The following is a 23,549-nucleotide window of genomic DNA, read 5'->3' on the forward strand; positions in this document are numbered from 1 at the left end:
TAGCTTCAGACAGATTCATGGATGCCATCAGTGGTTATTGAAACATGTCCACGTGCCACCTCTATGTTGGTTGAGTACCATTTGTTGGGGGTCAGGGGAAAGGGAGGGTCTTGCCTTCTCTTTCTGCTCAAGATCCCCATGGACAATTGGTGGGCCACTCTGTGACACAGAATGCTGAACTTGATGGGCTTTGGACTGATTCAGCATGGCTCTTCTTGTGTTCTTATGTTCTTAAGGTTTAAATAGGTGATAGGTTGGGCTGAGAGAGATTGGCTGCATTCACCCACTGTCTTACAGAATTCTCTAGCCACCATAGCTTCCGTAATCACTACATTTGGGATACAGAGGAAAAAGTCGAAATGGAGATGGATTGTGTGTGACATTTACCTCCTTTGTGTCCAAAATTAGTAGGTTCAAAACTCTGATTCATAGATCCCATGTTTGGGGACCACTCTAAATAGTAGCCATGAGGCCAGGACAGAAAATAAAAATAGGAGAAAGGCGGCCAAGAAATCTAATTAAATATGAAAAATATGAAATATTTCTCCCAAAATGCTGAATTATAGAAGAGACAAGAGGTTTAGTTCAAGACAGTTGAACTATTCTAGATTGGGAAGGGGCCCTTAAATAAGTTGGAGTTAACATCCTTTAAATACAGCTGATTTTTTTTTAAAATCCAAAATTCAATAACTTTCTGCTCCATTGTCATCCATCAAGAGGCCCTTTTTAATAGAGCACTCCTATTATAGAAATTCTCCCTGGTAGCTTCTTTTTTTTTTTAGAAGAAACCCAAATTGCTGATCTCAACAGCACTTTGCTGCTTTAATAGCACCAGTTTATTGTAAATGGTTATTTTGCAATCTTGATAGTTGGAAACAGATGGTCCCCCCCCCCAAAGAGGGCATGCAAAGAAATGGATGCAGTTGAAAGACTTGCCTTTGTAAAAGATGAGGCGTTTTTCTGATAATGATCCCCTGTTCAAAATGAAACACACATCAATGAATACAAAATATCAGAGTTGAAAGGGACCTTAGAGGTCTTCCAGTTTAACCCCCTGTAGTATTCCTTGCGTAGCTCAAAGGGCACATGGTTGAGCAAGCCCAGATGTGACACAAAGCCACATATGGATGCTCAGTTCACATTATACTGTTAGCATAAGTTAGCATGGGTTTTGCTCAGGCTTTACAATCACGAAGTTCTGGGTAGGCCTGGGAAAGTTCAAGCCTGGGGAAATTCTAGCTTGTAGCAAAATGTAAGAGGAGTGTGCTTGCTGGCACCTCAAAGCACATTCTTTGCTCACTGCTAAAAAATTTCCTTAGAGTTTGTCTTTGCATTTGCAACATTATGAATGCTACACTTCATTGAATGCACATTACCACATCATGAAAAAATTATGCATGTACATAGCTGAAGCAGCATAGAGATAACATAATTATTAAAAAAGCTAGGCGAAAAGAATAAAGTTGGCTTCTCTTGCTCCTACGGTGGACTCTGTCTCTCTTTGAACCTCTCTCCGTTCTACAAACCTCTGCCGAGCAAGGGACTCTATATTAGAGATGTCCAACCTTAGCAACTTTAAGACTTATTGACTTCAACTGTCAGAATTCCTCACGCTTTTTTTCCCACGTAGAAACCATTAGAGAAGAATCTGTAAAGATTCTCAGTCATCCTTTGTCATGGTTCTTCCAAAGGTGCTTTTTCAGGAGGCAACTGAACTTTCTTATTTTTTCTTTGAAGATCTTTTGCTTCTTGGAAGGATTTATGAGTCCCAGCAATTGGTTAGGTCCCACAGAGTTGACCTTCTCCGAGTCCCGTCAACTAGACAATGTCAGGGGAAGAGCCTTCTCTGTGGGGGCCCTGGCCCTCTGGAATCAGCTCCCCCGGAGATTAGTACTGCCCCCACCCTCCTTGCCTTCCGCAAGAGTCTAAAGACTCATTTATGCCGCCAGGTTTGGGGCGATTAGACCTTAGCCCTTTAGCTGATGAATGGTATGTATGGTTGTTGTCTGAACGGGCATGATTGATTTTTAATATAATTGGGGATTTTAGACTAGTTTACTTAGTTTTAGTTAATTGGATTTAGCCTACTGTATACTATTGTTTCTTTTTATATGTTGTAAGTCACTCCCCAAGTCCTCGGAGAGGGGTGGCATATAAACAAACAAACAAACAAACAAATTAAATTAATTCTTTGCTGGTCATTTGCATCCTTCAAGGGCTCCCTAAATGGATGATAACGACGACCTGTCTGCAAGGAATATATATCCTTCCATTCCTCACTCTCCTGTCAGAACTGAAGAAGCTTCTTGGATGAGAAAGGTCTTCAAAGGAAAAAAAAACCCAAGCAAGTCCAGTTGCCTCCTGAAAAAAGCATATTTGTGACATTAGAGAAGATGCAAAGCAGATGTTGCCACAGCATGAGAATTGGTTTTGCTGTCCAGTAGAATTTTATTTATTTACTTTAGTTTGTGAAAAATAACTACTGCACATTTTGTAAGGGCGACCGCTGTCATGAACAATCTCAGAGGACCGTGTCTTTCTACAATTTTCCAATTTGTATCTTATATCTTGCCTGCTTACAAAAAAATGATAAATATGTTGTGCATTAACATTGGCAGTATTGATTTTTCCATAATATAGCAATAGAACTTAGGATACTAGGATTTTCATTTTTATGAAAAACGACAGAAGGTAGCAAAATAAGGATTATTTTAATTTATCTGAGACCTAACTGCAAAGGATCAACTGATCATCTAAAGCCCATTGTCTTTGCTTTGGTTGCAAAAGGGGGTCATGTGACCTCAGGACACAGCAACAGCCATAAATATGAAACGGTGGCCAAGTTTTGATCACACGAGCGTGGGACTGCTGTGAAGGTCATAAGTCCTTCCTTCCTTCCTTCCTTCCTTCCTTCCTTCCTTCCTTCCCCTCCCTCCCTCCTTCCTCTCCACTTCTCTTTCTCTCCCTCTCTTTCCCTTTTCTTTCTTTCTCTCTTTTCCCTCTTTCATCCTCACTCTCATTCTCTCCCTCCAGGTCTCTCTCCTTGCTATGTACCTACTGAAATGTATATTACATGGGTTGCACTTGGAAAGCAATCAACTTTTCAAAGAGCTGGTTGGGTCTGGAATCCAAGCCCTTTTGGCACGCCAACCAAGAAAAGGTTCCCCATCCCTGTCGTCGGCAATTTGACAATTCTGTTGGATACTCACCTTTTTGAATGCAGTCCGTTTGCAACACTGGATTTGTACAGGGTGACTCCTTTCTCTTGGGATATTACGACCGGTCCTCCCAGCTCGTCCAAGATCACCCCAGCGTGGACAGCTGCTTTGCACAGAACAGAAGTCTGGAGGGCAACAAACAAAAGGGGGCAATTGTGACAAATCTCCCGGCAACAGAAATCAAGTGGAAAAAGCGCCACAAGAACAATTCTGCTCTTCATTACATTTTCTTAGGCTCAGTTCATTCACATGGCTGAAAGAGCTGAAGGGTTGATCAGAGCAACAGATTCGGCCTGTGGAATGGATGGGCCGGATTCCAAACTTCCATCCGAGGTAAATATAAACATAAAAATAATAATACTAACCACTAAAGAGGTTTTGTGTGACATTATTATATGTTTTGCTGCTGTTTAAAATGCTCTTGGTTGGTTTGTTTTTTGCTATAATTTGTTGCAGATTTTGGTTGGTTTTTTGCCTTGAATCATGATGCTTTTCTAATCTTTCTTTAAAATGTGGGCCATACAAAGATCCATTCTTAATTAGAAATATAATTAGGCTGCCTTTAAGGACTCTGATTTTATATAATCAACACGAATCAGCATGAATCCCAGTGACCGATTAGGTCCCACAGAATTGGCCTTCTCCGGGTCCCGTCGACAAAACAATGCCATCTGGCAGGACCCAGGGGAAGAGCCTTCTTAGTGGTGGCCCTGACCCTCTGGAATCAACTCTCCCCAGAGAGTAGGACTGCCCCCACCCTCCTTGCCTTTTGTAAACTCCTAAAAACCCACCTATGCCACCAATACTACTACTACTGCTGCTACTACTACTACTACTACTACTACTACTACTACTACTACTAATAATAATAATAATATATTTATTGTATTTATATGCCGCTCATTCCAAAATGGACTCATAGGAGCTAACAAGTGACATAAATACAACAATAATAAAATACGATCAGAATACACAATAAGATCAGTAATATAATAAAACAATAATATTATAAAAGAACTATACGTACACTAAAGTCAATCTAATTCCAGACCTACCAGAAAAGTCAGATCTTAACGGCTTCCCGGAAAACCAGTAGGCAGTTGATTCCACAGGGTCGGAGCCACCACAGAGAAGGCTCTTCCCCGAGGTCCTGCCAACCAACATTGCTTGCTGGACGGGATCTGGAGAAGGCCGACTCTGTGGGCCCTTACTGGCCACAATGAGGTATGGGGTCAGAGGCGGTCCCCTAACTTAACAAAGAGCAAGACCAACAAAGTCAGGACCGTGGTCAGCGCACTATGAGCCTGGCTCACAAAAGAAGTTGAACTTGGTTGCCTCAAGCCAAGTTTCCCTTAAAATGGAAACAGGAATCAGTAATATAACAGGAACCTTGCAACCAGACAGCCTTTGGAAGGTTCCATGTCCTCGGGAAAACAACCTTCTGAACAAGAGTACATTTGAATGCATGATTCACAGTGAACAACTCACATCTCTGTATCCTTGGTTGACATTTCCCCAAATGTCACCTGCCACTCCCTTGCAGCCTGCAGGACAATAAACTCTACATAAAAATAAATAGAGAAGAACATGATTTTACAACAGTTCGTCCAGTGACAGTTCAAAGTTTCAGCAGATGAACAGAGTTGGACGGGACCTTGTAGGTCATTTAGTCCAGCCCCCTCATTCAAACAGTATACCCCACAGCCAGAGGTCTTCAAACTTGGCAACTTTAAGACTTGTGGACTTCAACTTCCAGAATTCTCTAGCCAGCTATGCTGGCTGGAGAATTCTGGGAGTTGAAGTCCACAAGTCTTAAAGTTGCCAAGTTTGGGGACCTCTGGCCTATACCATTTCTGACAAATGAGAAAGACAGACACAAGACTGTTTAAATAGTTCAGATTGTATTTTTTATGTTTTGGGGGTTCCTTTTTAATCACATTATAACAACTCAGCAAACTGCATAAAAACACACAATGAGCCAATTGCTCCAAAAATCAGACTGATTCCAGTTTTTACTTTAGGGTAACAGCAAGATGTAAGGCAATGTTTCTCTATTTTGGCAACTATTAAGATGTGTGGACTGCCACTCCCAGAATTCCCCAACCAACCTGCTGAGAAAGTTGCCAGGGTTGAGAAATGAAAACGGATTCTGGGAATTGAAGTCCACATATCTTAAAGCTACCAAGGCTGAGAAACACTGATCTCAGGAAATACAGCAAAATTCAGCACAAACTGCATCTGTTGCATTTTTTTGAGAGCGGCGAAAGTTGGCAGGACACCATAGTGATTTTTTTAAAACAAAGGCAGAGAATTTAAAGATAATAGTCAGATATAGCTGATCAAAGCAATATTTAATGTGTCCTTTTCTTTACCGAAATAAGGTCTGCAATCCCTAAGCTGTTGCAAATTGCTTCCAAAGCTACCATTTGTGAAACAATTAGAAAATTAAAATTAGGGTTGGCAGAAAATTAATCCACGTTTCATCTCCCTTCTATTGCAGTTGCATGTAGTTGTGCTTTATAAACATTAGGTTTTGTTCTACTGTAGAAGAGATCGCACCCAGCGAGTAGCCCCCAATGGGACCAAGTCCACATGGAAAGAGGTAGGCAGTGGGGTACCACAGGGATCAGTCCTAGGCCCAGTACTCTTTAACATTATTTTTATTTTTATTATTTATTAGATTTGTATGCCGCCTCTCTCCGCAGACTCGGGGCGGTTCACAGCAGTGATAAAAACAATATACAGTAACAAATCTAATATTAAAGTTTAAAATAACAATTTTTCATTAAAAAGCCTAAGAACCCCAGTATATAAAAAAGCATACACACAAACATATCATACATACAGCTACATAGGCAAGGGGGGGATGTCTCAGTTCCCCCATGCCTGACGGCAGAGATGGGTTTTTAAGAAGTTTACAAAAGGCAAGGAGGGAGGGGGCAGTCCTGATCTCTGGGGGGAGCTGGTTCCAGAGGGTTGGGGCCGCCACAGAGAAGGCTCTTCCCCTGGGTCCCGCCAGACGACATTGTTTAGTCAACAGGACCCGGAGAAGGCCAACTCTATTGGACCTAACCGGCCTCTGGGATTTGTGCGGCAGAAGGCGGTCTCGCAGATATCCTGGTCCGGTGCCATGAAGGGCTTTATAGGTCATAACCAACACTTTGAATTGTAACCGGAAACTGATTGGCAACCAATGCAGACTGCGGAGTGTTGGAGTAACATGGGCATACCTAGGGAAGCCCATGATTGCTCTCGCAGCTGCATTCTGCACGATCTGAAGTTTCCGAACACTCTTCAAAGGTAGACCCATGTAGAGAGCGTTACAGTAGTCGAACCTCGAGGTGATGAGGGCATGAGTGACTGTGAGCAGTGACTCCCGGTCCAAATAGGGCCGCAACTGGTGCACCAGGTGAATTTGGGTAAACGCCCCCCTCGCCACAGCTGAAAGATCTTTCTCTAATGTGAGCTGTGGATCGAGGAGGACACCCAAGTTGCAGACCCTCTCTGAGGGGGTCAGTAATTCCCCCCCCCCCAGGGTGATGGACGGACAGATAGAATCGTCCTTGGGAGGCAAAACCCACAGCCACTCCGTCTTATCAGGGTTGAGTTTGAGTCTGTTGACAGCCATCCAGACCCCAACAGCCCCCAGACATTGGCACATCACTTCCACTGCTTCATTGACTGGACATGGGGTGGAGATGTACAGCTGGGTATCATATTTATCAACGACCTAGACGAGGGAATAGAGGGGGAATTAATTAAATTTGCAGATGACACCAAGCTGGTGGGAGTGGCCAACACCCCAGAGGATAGGCTCAGGATACAGAAAGATCTAGACAGACTTGTACAGTGGGCCAAAATGAACAAAATGAAGTTCAATGTAGAGAAAAGTAAAATCCTGCACCTAGGGAAACCCCCCCCCCCAAAATATGCATACAAACTGGGTGAAACCACACTCACCATAAGTGACTGTGAAAGGGATCTTGGAGTCTTGGTGGATAAACATGGGCCAGCAATGTGCAGCAGCGGCTAAAAAAGCCAACACAATCTAAACTGCATGAACAGGGGAATACACTCCAAGACCAGAGAGGTAATAATACCACTCTATAAGGCCCTGGTCAGACCACACCTGGAGTATTGCGTCCAGTTCTGGTCACCACACTTCAAAAGAGATATAAAGACTCTGGAAAGGGTACAGAAAAGAGCAACTAAAATGATAAGGGGACTAGAGACCAGGCCATACGAGGAAAGGTTGCTGGAACTGGGCATGGATAGTCTAGTAAAAAGAAGGGCTAGGGGGGACATGATAGCTGTATACAGGTACTTAAGGGGTTGCCACGGAGAGGAGGGGGTCACACTATTTTCCAGGACACCAGAGGGCCAGACAAGGAACAACGGTTGGAAGCTGACCAAGGAAAGATTCAACCTGGAGATAAGGAAGAACTTCCTGTTGGTCGGAGCGATCAACCAGTGGAACAGCCTGCCAGAGGAGGTTGTAAACTCCCCAACTTTGGACATTTTCAAGAGAAGATTGGACTGCCATTTGGCTGGGGTGCTGTAGGATTTCCTGCTTAAGCAGGGGGATGGACTTGATGACCTGTAAGGTCCCTTTCAACTCTAACAATAAATAAATAAAGATCTTCCTTTATTTAGATGCAACCAGGATGGGTTTTTATCAAACATTCTTACCTGATTTCTTCAGTGTTATAATGGATGCCTTTTTGTAAGCATGAAATCAAATCTGAAAGAGAAAATAGGAGAACAGAACATTTGCGATGAATCCCCGCTGCTGCTAAAGAATAAATACATAAACATAAACAGTAGAAATGAAAATTAAAACTAACCCAATTAAAAACTAAAATCCATTAAACATACTAAAATCCAATTTAAACATGCCTAAAAACCCATGCCATTAAAAACATTCAGTCACATTTATCCATATCACCAGTGATGGGCTCATACGGGAATGGTCAGGAACACAGTTCCGATAGCAAAATTTGGAGCTCCACCCCAGAGCACCCAATTTGCACTGAAAGATGTTGAAACAAAATGCATAAGCCACGCCCACAGTGTGGTAGTAAAAATTTAATTAGCCCATCACTGCATATCACTATCATAATGTGGATTGGAGCCTTGATCATTTGTAGTTCAAACTCTTGTGCATAGGTAGCATGAAATAAATCTGTAGTACTTGTGAACTCTATCCTGGTTCCTGACTATTTTTGCATCTGTCAAGTTGGCTCATGAACTAATCTGCAATGGGATCAAGTTGCCATCCTGGTTTTCTGAGGTGCTGAAATGGGAAAGTCATCTTGCAGCAAAAGGATTTGAGGCAACTCTTGTTCAACTGATGATACAAGCTCACTGCAGGAGTTTCTTACATGCAAACAACGACTTTGTGACTTTGTTTATATAATCAACTGGTGTTTATTGAATTTTCTGTAAACATTGCACAGCCTTTTCCCTTCTGGCTACACAGATAGTTGCTGAATTCTCAGGAATTGAGTATTTCTACATTTTTGCCTGTTTAGAAAAAGCAGGCAGAGAAAATATTAATACTGAAAATAGAAGACCATAAATATTATTTTAAAAACTTTAAGTGTGTAATGTACTTTGGATAGTGGGTGATGCACTTTGGACATTATTCTCTGGTCTTTCATTATACATGCAAGTGAATCAAATCACTACATCAAATACTCCAGTCAGTAATCTAGAAAGAAAAATTCTGAGGAAAAACGTGCCAGAATGCTTTGTAAAGTCACATGGAACTGTCTGACCTGTTTTTAAAAAGGTTTATTTTCATGGATTTCTGAATCCTGAAATTACCTTTCACTACTGTTTCATTTTTAACTTGGTGTAATTGAACTTCAATACATTTTTCTCTACATTTAAAAATGAAGTACTGTACTAGAAACTATACCATGGTCCTTTCACTCACATGAAAAGAAAGCAACAATTCTCGGAGAAATTGTGGCTGTAACTGAAGAACTACTGTTTGATATTGGATAAACCAATGGCCGGTAGACATTTTTGTTATTTGCACCTGACAATATGCACCCTTTTTTTTGGTTTTGCCACTTTGGTTGCCCTTGCGTGCAACTTTTATTTTTGTTTTTTGCAAATTTGGTTGCAACATTTTGTTTTTGTACCCATAGAGGATAACCATTTGTCTGAAGTAGTGTAGGGTTTCCTGCCTAAACAGGGGGTTGGATTAGAAGACCTCCAAGGTCCCTTCCAACTCTGTTGTTGTTGTTGCTGTTGTTATTGTAGTTGTTGTTGTTGTTGTTGTTCTTCTTCTTATTATTATTAATACTTGTAGCTCAGGGTTGAACACAGTGGGGTTCTTGGTATTCTCCGAGCTTGGTGGTTTTCTTGGAGATATTTCATTACCTAACTAGGAAACATCATCAGTGCTGTTTTGGTTTTTAATAGTGTGCAGCATCAGTAGCTGAAGCAATATGCGACGGAGACGCTTTCCCTACCTGACCGGTTGCCGCTGGCATAAGAAAGAAGGAAGCCACGGCCTGACCGGTGTTTTGTACTGTTGAATAAGATGGTTATGAAGCTGGAATTCATCACCAAGATGGAGCGAGGAGGATAGGCACTGCCACAGAATGGACCTGGAATGGGAAAACAAGAAAGAAGGGTTATAAACTATGGACTTTTTTTATTCAGAGTCACACTAGCCATTTGATGTATCCTTCAGCAACAATAAATGAACCTCTATTCTCCCAGCAAAACTTCATCCAGTTATTTTTATTTATTTATTTGTTTCTTTGTTTATTTTGTCAAGGACATATTGGTGGTATACAAAGATATAACAATGTTTATATACATGGTAATAGTAAGAGAGAAACATCAGGACAGGGGACAGAAGGCATGCTGGTATTCTTATGCACGCCCCTTAATGAGCTCTTAGGAATCAGGAGAGGTCAACAGTGGATAGTCTAAGGGTAAAGTTTTGGGGGTTAGGTGATGATACTACAGAGTCTGGTAGTGAATTCCAAGCATCAACTACTCGGTTACTAAAGTCGTATTTCCTGCAGTTGGGTTTAGAGCGGTTTACTTTAAGTTTGTATCTGTTGTGTGCTCGCGTGTTGTTGCGGTTGAAGCTGAAGTAGTCGTTGACAGGAAGGACATTGTAGCAGATGATTTTATGGGTTATGCTTAGATTGTGTTTAAGGCAATGTAGTTCTAAGCTTTCTAAACCTAGGATTATAAATCTAGTTGCGTAGGGAATTCTGTTGTGAGTGGAGGAGTGGAGGGCTCTTATAGTAAAGTAGCTCTGGACATTTTCTAGAGTGTTTATGTCTGAAATGCGGTGTGGGTTCCAGACAGATGAGCTGTATTCAAGGATTGGTCTGGTTAAAGTTTTAGATGCTCTGGTTAACAGTCTGAGATTACCAGAGCAGAAGCTACATAGGATTAGGTTAATAACTCTTGAAGCCTTTTTGGTGATGTTTGGTGAGCTGCCCCGAGTCTTTGGAGAGGGGCGGCATACAAATCTAATAAATTATTATTATTATTATGTTGCTGCAGTGGGCCTTGTCACTTAGGTCATTTGAGATAAGTATTCCAAAGTCTTTTATGAAAAGAGGGTTGTCTGTAAGGTCTTGTTTATTCAGCTTGTATTTAATGTTCTGATTCTTTTTGCCAATGTGTAGGACAGTATTTTTGGTTGAGATTTGGAGTTGCCAGTTGACCATTCAGACACTACCGTAGAGTAGCTGTGTTATCGGTGGTATGGAAAAGTTTTACATCGTCAGCGATGTTGAAAAGTTTTACATCGTCGGCGATGTAAAAGTTTTTTATATTGCCGGCAAGGTTGGGCCTTGTTCCATCAAGAACTTCATTTTGGCAACTGAGTGAAAGTGGTAATGCTAGGCAAGGAAGAGAGGAAAGTGCCTTTGGGTGCACGATTTGTTCTTTCTTTCACTCTTTATATTCAGCCCAGCTTTATAATGCTTAAGCCTCATCCTACGCATCCTTGTTATAGACTTAGATTTTATGCAGACATTCCCAGCCAAGCACCACTCCAAGTCAGACAGTAGTGGGCGGCTGACTAAGATTTCACTGTCCCCAAAAGTTAGAGTTTGGACTCCATAAAGGTCACAATGCAAGCGACAAGGAAAAAGAAAGAAAACCGAAATGTGACATCAGCAGCCCACTGCAAAGTGTCTGTGTTCTACCGAGAAGATCCTTATTAGGATTTAGTACACAGCTCTGCCAAATTTCGGACTGGCCCCGAGCCTGTTGATTCAGCCCTCTCATTTCCCATGCCTCAGCTTTGGCTTCCTTTCTGTTGGCAGAGGATCCTTGTTGGAAAGAGTTGATTTATTGTTCCAGGGAACTTTTGCATGCAGAAATGGTAATTTGCTAGTTGCTGGGAAAAATAACTAAAGGGGAAGTCCTTTCTTTCAATTCTCTGCCTGGAAATGCCTATGAGAAGCAAGATGCTGGAGCAAAGTTCTTCTCACGTTCCTCCCAAAATTTTTAATTTTTTTAAAATTAAAATTTTCATTTAATAATATAAAAATGAACATGTAAGGAATGGAACAACACCAAGCACAGAAAAACAACTCTAAAACTAAAAAGGAAAAATGACTACGATAGAATATATGATGCAACACTGTCTCTGCTTCGATTAAATAGCCACAAACCACAACTGAGTCAACAGTGTGCAATCCTGCCCCCATCCCCACCTTACTATGCTCCGCACTCCCACGCACAAAATCCCAGGACCATAATTTATAGGAAAACCTCTGGAATTTCTTCCACAGGCCAACTCTGTCTTCATCCTTCAAAATTCCCTTAAGCAAGATTGTATACCTCAACCCCCCCCCCCCAGCCTCTTTGGAATGACCCTCACAGCTAACAAGGCAAAGAGAAAATGTATTTAACCGAGTAGACAGACAAGGCAGCGAAGGAAAACAATTGTGGACTAGATGGTAAAGCGAAGATAAACACAGCAGGTTTGTCAGCATGCTTTTCTGGCAGGGCGGATTTGATTTAAATCAATCACTAGTAAAAAGGCTTGATTTAAATCAACTCGATTTACATCATAATTTTTTAAAGAGCAACTGTTATCTCTGTCCCGCATCAACTCCTCCTTTGACCCTCTGTTGATTCACTGACAGTCCCAATCCTTGAATACAGCTCATCTGTCTAGAACCCACACCACATTTCAGACATAAACACTCTAGAAAATGTCCTAGAAGAGCCTTCCACTCCTCCACTCGCAACAGAATACCCTACGGAACTAGACTTACAATCCTAGGATTAGAAAGCTTAGAACCATGTCGCCTTAAACACAACCTAAGCATAGCCCATAAAATCATCTGCTAAAACGTCCTTCTTGTCAATGACTACTTCATCTGCAACCGCAACAACACACGAGCACACAAGAGAAAAGATACAAACTTAAAATAAACTGCTCTATACTCAACTGCAGGAAATACGACTTGAGTAACCGAGTAGTTGATGCATGGAATCCACTACCAGACTCTGAAGTATCATCACCTAACCCCCAAAATTTTACCCTTACACTATCCACTGTTGACCTCTCCCGATTCCTAAGAGGTCAGTAAGGGGCGTGCATAAGTGCATCAGAGTGCCCTGTCCTAATGTTTCTCTTTTACTAGTATCATGTATATAAATATTATTATATTTCTTTATACCACTATTATGTACTTAACAAAACAAATAAATGAAATAAAATAAATAAATAAAAATATTGCAGAATATACAGCCTCATGCTACATAACTCAGCTCCATTGTGTGCCGAATAAGCTAAATTATTTATGTATCTTAAATAGAAAACTGTCTTTAGATAGATTTTTACTCCAAAAACATTTTATTAAAATACACTGCTCAAAAAAAAAAAGGAACACTCAAATAACACATCCTAGATCTGAATGAATGAAATATTCTTATTGTTCTGTACAAAGCTGAATGTGCACAACAGCATGTGAAATTAATTGTCGATCAGTGTTGCTTCCTAAGTGGACAATTTGATTTCACAGAAGTTTGATTTACTTGGAGTTATATTCTGTTGCTCAAGTGTTCCCTTTATTTTTTTTGAGCAGTATACATTTGATAAAAATAAAACAAAATCCAATTTAAATTAAAGAACCCGGTTTAAACAAAAATATGATTTTTAAAAAGAATTGATGTTTATCCATCCTGTTTCCTGCTTTGACCTTGTCTTTCCTGACCTGGGTGGTTTTGCCTCTATTTTCAAGTTGTACACTGTGTCTCCGGAAGTAGAATGTTAGGGCTGAAGTCTACATGAAGTTGCAATTTCTGCGTTAAGGAGCAGCAACTGCACAGGACGTAGGGTTTGGTCTTCAGCAGAGGATTTAGTCTACTGTTTCCCAACACTTTATTCCTGGTCTAATCTCATCATGTCTGGTAATATCCGTGGTAATAGTAATAGGGAAAAGAATGTTTCCCAAAAGCTGTGGGTTTCCCAGATACCGTATTTTTCGGAGTATAAGACGCACCTTTTTCCTCCCTAAAAGAGGCTGAAAATTTGGGTGAGTCTTATACTTCGAATGTAGCTTTTTTCCCAGTCCTAACTAGGTGCTAACAATCTTCCTGGCTTCCTGCTCTCTCTGAGAGTCTTATACTTCGAATGTAGCTTTTTCCCCAGCCCTAAGTTTTTGCAGGCTTGTTTTCATTCCTACTCCCTCTGAAAAAGGTTTTTTCAGCCCTAATGGGGTTGTAACAATCTTCCTGGCTAACAGCATTTATTATTATTCCTACTCCCTCAGAAGCAGAGGGAGTTTTCGGAGAGGGGCGGCATACAAGTCTAATAAATTATTATTATTATTATTATTATTATTATTATTATTATTATTATTATTATTATTATTTTCCTGCCTTAAGTCTTTACAGGATAAAGCCTGCAAAGACGTAGCCCTAACCAGGAGTAAAATAATGGTCTGAAACTGAACAGATTAAGGATGCTAGCTAGATGAATACCTAGTAGGTAGATTTCTCCCCACCCCATTTTCCTTCCCCCAAAGCAAGGTGTGTCTTATATTCCAGTGCATCTTATACTATGAAAAATACGGTAGTTCAATTATGTACTGAAGCCATTCTTTTTCTACTACGAAGAAATTTTGGAATTTCCAAAATTACTGAAAAGTAAAGTCTAATGTCAAGTGCCAGAGAAATCAGGAGATTCAGGAAGTTCAAATGAAAACAGATAGTCCTCAATTTACAAGAGTTCATTTAGTGACTGTTCAGATTACAACAGCACAGAAAAAGCAACTTATGACTGTTTTTCACATTTTCCCTGCAGTCATGTTATCAAAATCCAGAGGCGTGGCAGCTGGTTTCTCTTTATGACAGTCCCAGCGCCCCCGGGTCATGTGATTACTTTTTGTGACCTTCTGATTAAATGGAGCAAAACTCACTTAACAAATGTCTCACTTAGCAACATAGCTGAATTGTGGTCATAAGTCAAGGGCTATAGATCACTGTATAGATCAGTGCTTCTCAAATAATGGGGGGCGCCTCACTGGGGGGGTGCCGAGCGATGCCGGGGGGAGGCATGACCCTGGTAACATGCTTTATTTTGCCGCAGGGAATAGGATGCACATCCAACCTGACACATGCACATCCTACCTCCAGCATGTTCCTCAGCATTGTGTCCAGGGCTGCCCATTCTAAAAGAAAACATCTTGTGAGTTCAATCAAACTTCTCAAACTCACGAGATGTTTTCTTTTAGAACGGGCTGCCTGGACACAATGCCGAGGAACGAGATGGGGGGTACGAGAGTTGGTGCTTGTGAAATGTTTACTTCTTCCTGGGGGGAGTGCGTAACTGAAAATAATTGAGAAGCACTGGTATAAATTGATTGCAAGCTTAAGCTCTCTACAAGAATTTGAACCACTAACGGTCAAGAGAAATTAAGGATGGAAAGGAATTCAAGGTGGGCTTGACTTAGATGTGGGAATGATGACACTCGTGAATAATGACATGTTTGACACCCTCCCTCCCTTGAGCTCAATCTTGCCAAATTCCTACACCTCTTGGATAAACTTTTCCCCCCACCACCATCCTTACCAGCATGTTTAATGGAGGCACCAAAGAGTATCAAAAGGGCCTCTAAGCCTAGAGAGGAGATCGTAACAAGATCACTCACTGTGCCCGTGGGGTGAAGGAATGAAGGAAGAAAGAGGGGGAGGGAAGAGAAGGGGAAGGAGAAATAAAGGGAGAGAAAGGAACGAAGGAAGGAAGGGATGGACGGAGGAAGGGGAAGGAAGGGAAGGAGGCAGGAGAGGGGGAAGGAAGAAGGGAAGAAAGAAATAAAGGGGGGAGAGATTAAGGAATGAAGGAAGAAGAGGGGGAGGGAGGGGGAGGGAGGGAGGGAGGGAGGGAGGAAGGAAAAGGAAGAAAGGGAATGAGGGAAGTGAGGGGGAAGGAAGAAATAAAGGGAGAGAAAGGAAGGAAGGAAGGAAGGGACGGAGGAAGAGAGGGGGGAAGAGGAAGAGAAGGAGGCAGGAGAGGAGGAAGGAAGGAAGGAAGGAAGGAAGAAATAAAGGGGGGAGAGAGAGATTAAGGAATGAAGGAAGAAGAGGGGGGAGGGGAGAGAGAGAGGAAGGAAGGAAGGAGAGAGAGGAAAGAAAGGAGTGGAAAGAGGGAGGGAAGAAAGAAGAAATGAAGGGAGGGAGGGAGGAGAAGAACGAGGCAACAAGCTTGGGGAAGCCAAAGTAACAACTAGCCAAGAACCTGTAAATGGGTTCAAGCCAGGTGAGATGCTTCCTAAGCTGCCTCCATCTCCTCTCTACAATGTTGTGACATGAAATGCTTAAACATAAAGCCATTGGGGTGGGATACAAAAGCAATAAATACACAAAGTCCATCCGGCTTCCTTTATCCTTGGGCTGCCTGCCGCCTCCCAGCAGCTGCCCCATTTCCCTTGCTGCTCCTCCTCGCCCACCGAGCAAAAACAATGCTCTCTCTCCCTTCCCTGTCATAAGGGCAGCACTCGGCTCCCAGGTCAGATTGCTCGCAAGGCCCAGGCCACAGAATTGCACGCCCTCCCTCCCAAGCAACTCTGCGGAAAGCTGGAAGGAGACGGGAAAGGCGCTGTCACAGGGCTTCTGTTGGAGCCAGACAATTGAGGGCGGGAGGGAACTGTGGGGCAAGGACGCACATTCCTGGAAATGCATGACACTTTTGCTGTCAACATTCAAAGTCCCGGCTGCCAAAAGAGGAGGTTGGTGGAGAAAGTCCAGCTAACTCAAACGAGATGGGAAACTTGGGTAATTTTTAGCAGGGAATGCCTGGGTTTTGTCAGGAGCACCGGATCACAAACCCTGCAATCCTGTTGCAATTTAATTTAACTTTTAAATTTGTTTACTTAATTTATTTATTTTGTCAAGTATGTATTGGTGGTATACAAAGATATAACCCGAATTGTGGGGGCAATATTTATTTATTTAATTATTTATTTATTAGATTTGTATGCTGCCCCTCTCCGTAGACTCAGGGTGGCTAACAACAATAATAAGACAATATAAACAAATCTAATATTTAAGTTAATTTAAAAACCCTAATTTAATAAACCAATCATACATACAGACATACCATGCATAAATTTTTTGTAAGCCTAGGGGGAGGAGAATATCTCAATTCCCCCATGCCTGACGACAGAGGTGGGTTTTAAGGAGCTTATGAAAGGCAAGGAGGGTGGGGGCAACTCTGATCTCTGGGGGGAGTTGGTTCCAGAGGGTTGGGGCCACCACAGAGAAGGCTCTTCCCCTGGGTCCCGCCAAATGGCATTGTTTAGTCGATGGAACCCAGAGAAGGCCAACTCTGTGGGACCTAACTGGTCGCTGGGATTCGTGCAGCTGGCTCTGTTAAAAAAGTGTTATTGCTAACATGTTGTAAACTGCCCTGAGTCTAAGGGCGGCATAAAAATGGAATGAATAAATAAATAACCATATTTATATACATGATAATAGTAAGAGAGAAACATTAGGCAGGGGATGGAAGGCACGCTGGTGCACTTATGCAAGCCCCTTACTGACTTTTTAAGACTCAACAGTGGATAGTGTAAGGGTAAAGTTTTGGGGGTTAGGTGATGATACTAGAGAGTCTGGTAATGAGTTCATGCATCAACTACTCGGTTACCAAAGTCGTATTTCCTGCAGCTGAGTTTAGAGCTTTAAGTTTGTATCTGTTGTGTGTCAAGGGTTTGGGCATGAGGTAGTTTAACAGGACACAGCGGCTGCTCCAATCACAAGGGACTCAAAAGTGGCGTATATAAATCTGCTTAAAGCAAGATAAATGGCAATTGACAAATCAAAAGCATAGAAACACCATGCAAGAGTCTGGAAAGAGTTGCAATCTACTAGCAACAGAATTAATTGTCCTCGGAGAGGGGCGGCATATACATCCAATTAATAAATAAAAATAAATAATAAATCATGGGTTGCAGCCTTCTGATGGCCCATTTAGGTAGGAGCCATATATGCAGTGAAGGGCCACAAAAATTTTTACTACCATGCTGTGGGCATAGCTTATTTTGTGGGTGTGGCTTGCTGGCCATGTGACCAGGTGGGAATGGCTTGATGATCATGTGACCGGGGTGGCTTAAAGGTCATGTGACTGGCTTAAAGGCCACATCAAGGGTTTGGGTTAGGATGCCTGGCCTCTCCTTGTTTCAAAGAGATACAAGATATTTACTGAACATCCAAAATATACTATTTAATCCTGTATGTATATATGCCATATGTGTACATACATATTATACACAGGCACTCAAAAATATACATTATGTAAGCTCCTCTTTTGCAATCCCCACTGCGTCTGTCCCCCCGCAAGTGGGCAGCAGCCCATGACCATGACTGCACACATGCCATAACTGATGTGGTCAAAAGCAAAACTAAACTAAGCCCCAACACTTGAGACCTTTAAGGGGAGATTGGACTGCCATCTGTCTCAAATGTCTCTGTCCTGCTTGAACAGGGGATTGGACTAGATGACCTACAAGGTCCCTTCCAACTCTAATAAATCTGATATTTAAATCTAAATCGGATGAATTTCAATGTGATTGAAATGACAATAAGTTAAATAGGGGAGAGAGGAAGAGAGAGAGGAAGAGAGAGAGAGAGAGAGAGAGAGGAAGAAGAAAGTGGAAGAGAGAGAGATAAAAAGAGAGAGAGCGCAATTCTTCTGTTAAATATAATTGGGTACTAAATTGGGTATCTGTAAAGATTTCTGACTATACCAAAAAGTTTCAAGAACAGAATATGATTCGGAAATTAAGGCATTTCTGTTTTAAAGTCCCCAGTTGTCAGCTATCTGAGGTAGGCCAAATAAAGAAAATAATTCCACACAAAGACTAAAAACTACATTTTATTGAGATAGGCTGTAATAAGAGACACACTATGGAAAGATCCAGTTTCTTCCAGAGGAAGCTGTAATATTAGTAAAGATGGAAGATTAAACTGGCAATATTAAACTGCTAATCAGAGCATACAAAGCATTTGCCAGACCAATCCTCAAATACAGCTCACCTGTCTGAAATCTGCACTGCATATAGGACATTAAAACAATTGAGAGTCCAGAAATATCTCACAAGAAGAGTCCTCCACTCCTCTGCTCGCAATAGAATACCTTATTCCACCTGACTTCAAATTTTGAGCTTAGAAAACCTGCACATGCTTTGGGCACACGGCATCAGTAATGGGTTCCAAGTTATGTTATCTGATGCGCCGTCCTGGTAGGGAAATCCGGGATGCATACGCAGCCGATTTGGCTTCTGTACATGCACAGCAAGCAAAATCTTGCATGAAGACACTTGCGTGAGTGAGATTTCAATGATTTTCACCGATTTTTTGCTTTTGCACATGCACGGAAGCAAAAATATTAGTGAAAATAGCTGAAGCCTTGCTCGCGCGCATGTCCTCACACAAAATTTCACTTAGTGTGCATGCTCAGAAGCCAAATTTCACACTGACAGGTGTGTGTGCAACCACCAGACACTTACACGCCCACGGCAGCCACAGAGGGAGCACCAGTAGCACCGAAGACGAGCAGCCCTTCACTGCTCAGCACAAAAAAGGTTCCTCATCATTGCCCTATACCAGGGGTAGGCAAAGTTGGCTCTTCTATGACATGTGGACTTCAACTCCCAGAATTCCTGAGCTAAGCATGATTGTCTCAGGAATTCTGGCAGTTGAAGTCCACAAGTCATAAAAGAGCCAGCTTTGCCTACCCCTGCCCTGTACCATTGTCTCTTAAGAATGAGGTCAAGGAATGTCCTTACCAAAGCTGGAACCATCAGAAGGAGATGAAAGCAACAAGAAGCCATTTTTGCATTGTTCAGAAGCTTCGATGTCCATGTCTCCAAATGTGAGGCTGATGGGGCTTCCTGCCACTCCGTGAATTTGCCACTCGCAAGACGTGGCGTTTGGATACGTGCCTGGAAAGTTCTTAGAAGACAAAGTCCCACTGTAAGACGTGAGCACTGAATGACCACAACCGTCCCCTGGAAGGCAAGGAAAGAAATCATTCCATATTTATCTTGTGTGATGGCCTGAGTAGAACATCACACAATGACCACTTGTTCTTTGCTTGTTCTTACCTTAGGTCAGGACATAGGGGCATGGTGGATTCATTAGGGCCACAGTTTGGTGACCAGAAGCAAAATTGTCCACAACGTTTTGGTGGGTTAGATTAGTGTGGCCAGTGATGTGACATGATTAAGATCACTACAGAATAATAATAATCATAATATGATATCAAAAAGAATAACAATGTTATTCTGTTGCTTTGCATCTACAAGGAGAGCTTCTGCACTGAAGACAAATCACACTTAGCCCAATATTCTATTTTATTCCATTCTATTCTGTTCTGTTCTATTCTATTCTATTCAGTTCCATTCCGTTGCGCTCTGCTCCTATTTTATTATTCTCTTCCTCTTCCTCTTCCTCTCCTCTCCTCTCCTCCCCACTCCACTCCACTTCACACTCCACAGTCCAGTCCAGTCCACACCCCTCCCCTCCCCTATCCTATCCTATCCTACTCTTCTTTTTTTTATTAGATTTATTCAACAGTGAGACCGTAGCACATTAACCAAATAACCTAGCCAGTATATTTTTCAGCAGGATGTGGGAAACACCAAATAGAACAGATGTTGCAAGAATGGAGAAAATACTTTTCTCTCTTGAGTTAAAAACTTCAACCCCCCCTCCCCCCCTTTTTAAATGAAGACAGTGATTGCTCAGTTATTTGCTGCAGTTCCCAGAAGGGGTAGAAAATCTTCCTGATTGGCTCTACAACAAAGATGAGAAATAAACATTCTTTCCAAGAAGAATTTTATTCAGATTGATTGTATCTATAAACTTACATTTAGGTTAGTTTTCATCAAGCTTGGCAACTTTAAGATGTGCAGATTACAATTTCCAGAATTCTGGGAGCATGCCACCTGGGGAATTCTGGGAGTTGAAGTCAACACAACTTAAAACTGCCAAGTTTGGAACACATTGTCTTCAAACAATAATTGCTTTGACTTTGACTTTGGGTTTTACCGATTAGATTGAAATGGTTTGTTCATATTATTATTAAAAAAACAAAAAGTTGTGATTTGATGGTAATGCCTTATTTTATTGCAATAGAGAGAGAGAGAGTGTGTTGGAAGTCAATGTTTCTTTTTCTTTCTTTTTTCCTTATCCTTCCTCACTTCTGTTCCCGCTCTACCTCCCCACAGTAAAATAAAAAACCCAATGTATAAAAAAATCAACCATCCCTCATTCACATTACTAGGCGGAATGGGAACTAATGCTCACAGCCTCAGGCCTGCTTGCACAGATGTGTTTTCAACGTCTTTTAAAAGGCAAGGAGAGTTGAGGCGGTATGAATCTCCGGGGGGGAGTTGGTTCCAGAGGACTGGAGCCGCAACTGAGAAGGCCCTTCCCCGCAGATCCACCAGTCGGCATTGTTTGGGCAAACGTATGTAAACTGCTCCAAATGTAATGTAAATGTACACCGCTTTAAACTCAACTACAGGAAATACAACTTTAGTAACTGAGTAGTTAATGCATGGAACTCACTACCTGATTCTGTAGTATTATCACCTAAACCCCCAAAACTTTATTCTTAGTTGACCTCTCCCGATTCCTAAGAGGTCAGTAAGGGGCTTACATAAGTGCACCAGCGTGCCTTCCATCCCCTGTACTAAAGTTTCATTTTTTTTACTAGTATCATCTATATGAATATTATAATATCTTTGTATACCACCAATATGTACATGACAAAACAAGCAAATAAAACAAACAAATAAATAAATAACTACATAAATAAATGTGCTATCCTGGAACAGTGACCTTCTGTAAAACAATCCACTGCCTTTCTCCCAGAGTTCCAACTCCTTGAATTAAAGAAAGCAGACTGTGGCCATTTTATGATTAATCAGAAGCAAAACAGCACAAAGAGTTGAGTTACTGGTCACAACACAAAAGAAACAACTGTGACTTTCCTTGCATCAATTAGCTTTTGGTGGTGGGGAAAACTTATGATCTACCTTAAGTGATTGCTCCGAAGTGGAATCTAAAATACTAGGTTTCTTCCAGCCTTAAGCACCAATTTAACCATTTCAGTTCCTTCAGCTGTTCTGTCAAAAGGTGACTGGTTTGTGTCTTGGCATATCGCCAGAGCCACTGGAGTTTGCAGACAATGGCTTGTGAGAGTTCAGTCTACAGTATGGCACAAACCTAGACATTGATTCAATAGGCCAGGGGTCCCCAAACGTGGCAACTTTAAAACTTGTGGACTTCAACTCCCAGAATTCTCCAGCCAGAGAATTCTGGGAGTTGAAGTCCACAAGTCGTAAAGTTGCTAGATTTGGAGAACCTCTGCAATAAGCAATAGTGAAGCTACTTCTTACCAAAGGTCTAAGTCTAGAATGAGCCCTAGTTTTCCTTGGAAGTCAGCCTCGCTGATTTGGAAGACGCCTTCAATTAACTTTTATTTATTTATTTATTCATTTATTTTATTTACTTATTTTTCAAATTTGTAATTAGGGTTGCGTACAACAGTAAAATGGCAACAGTTGAAAAAAAATACACCAAAGTGCATACACTAAAAACGAATAGGGTCATTCTTTGTCAAGTAGACCTGATGTCCACTTGACTGATATTCGCAGCCTTATTTGAAAAGAAACCATCACCAAAACAACATATATGATAGAAAAAATTTATCCTTTCTAATGAAATAAAATGAAAATGATTGAAGGTGAGAAAACAGAGAGCTGTGGTTCATCACCTTCAATCATTTTTTCTATCACTCTCTCTTTCCTCACCTTCAATCAACTTCATTTTTATTTCATTAGAAAGAGCACATTTTTCTATCATATAGGTTGTTTTGGTGATGGTATCTTTTCAAACAAGGCTTCAATTTCACTTGGTCCACTTGACAAAGAATGACCCAATACAAAATTTAAAACCCAATATAAAGCAAACATACAACCATCACTCATTCATACTACTGGACGGAGCAGAATGCTATCGCTCAACGGCCCCAGGCTTGCAGGCACAAAGCCTTTTGGAAGTTCATTTAGTGACTGTTTGAAGTTGCAACGAACTTAACAACATGACTGTGGGGGGGGGGGAGGGAAATCTCATATGTGTATTGTTGTTGTGAGCCGCTCTGAGTCTTCAGAGAGGGGCAGCATACAAATCTAATAAATAATAACAATAATAATAAAAATAATAATAAGACCATTTTCCACACTTACAACCAGTGCATTAGCCCCCATGGTCACGTGATTGAAATGTGGCCACTTGACTCATGTTTTGACGGTCATGTCCCTCTGGTGACCTTCTAACCATCAAAGTCAACGGAGAAGCCAGTTTCCCTTCACCGCCCCATGTTATGAACAACTGTGGCAATCCACTTAACGGCGGTGGCAAGAAATGGTTGTAAAAGGGGGCAAAGCTCCCTTAAGAAAGATCACAATTGCCACTTACAATGAAAGTTAAAGATAAAGAAGAAATTTTTAAATTTTAAATGGGGAAAATTTTATAAGTAGATTGAAAATAATAATGGTTAAAACAATATAAAATTAATGTAAAAAGAGTTTAAAGGAATGAGAAAAATGATTGAGAGGACCCAATTGACAAAAAGAGAAAAGGAGGCAGCATGAGATAAATATGTGACACATGCTCAAATGTAAATTAGAAGAGGTTTGAATTGAAATGTAAGATTTAAGAAAAATGATTACTAGAATTGAAAAATGAAGAAAAATTGCTTAGTCTGTCTCTTTTTAGATAAGAATTTCAATTAGCTATTGAAATTACACTTCAGCTTTTCAT

At 41.3% G+C, this 23,549-nt stretch overlaps 1 protein-coding gene across 1 annotated transcript in view; it reads right to left on the minus strand.

Annotated features, from left to right (window-relative positions):
* LOC139173819 (discoidin, CUB and LCCL domain-containing protein 1-like) overlaps positions 1-23,549 on the minus strand; it is a 44,607-nt gene that overhangs the window by 18,041 nt on the left and 3,017 nt on the right. Inside the window, exons 2-7 of the mRNA XM_070763660.1 lie at positions 19,505-19,726; positions 9,701-9,838; positions 7,908-7,959; positions 4,707-4,779; positions 3,210-3,343; positions 937-974 (exon numbers count right to left, since the gene is read on the minus strand). Coding sequence (XP_070619761.1) covers positions 937-974; positions 3,210-3,343; positions 4,707-4,779; positions 7,908-7,959; positions 9,701-9,838; positions 19,505-19,726 — 657 coding nt within the window. The remainder of the gene's footprint in view (positions 1-936; positions 975-3,209; positions 3,344-4,706; positions 4,780-7,907; positions 7,960-9,700; positions 9,839-19,504; positions 19,727-23,549) is intronic.

This window comes from Erythrolamprus reginae, chromosome 11 (genome assembly GCF_031021105.1).
Source record: "Erythrolamprus reginae isolate rEryReg1 chromosome 11, rEryReg1.hap1, whole genome shotgun sequence".
NCBI classification, from domain to species: Eukaryota; Metazoa; Chordata; class Lepidosauria; order Squamata; family Dipsadidae; genus Erythrolamprus; species Erythrolamprus reginae.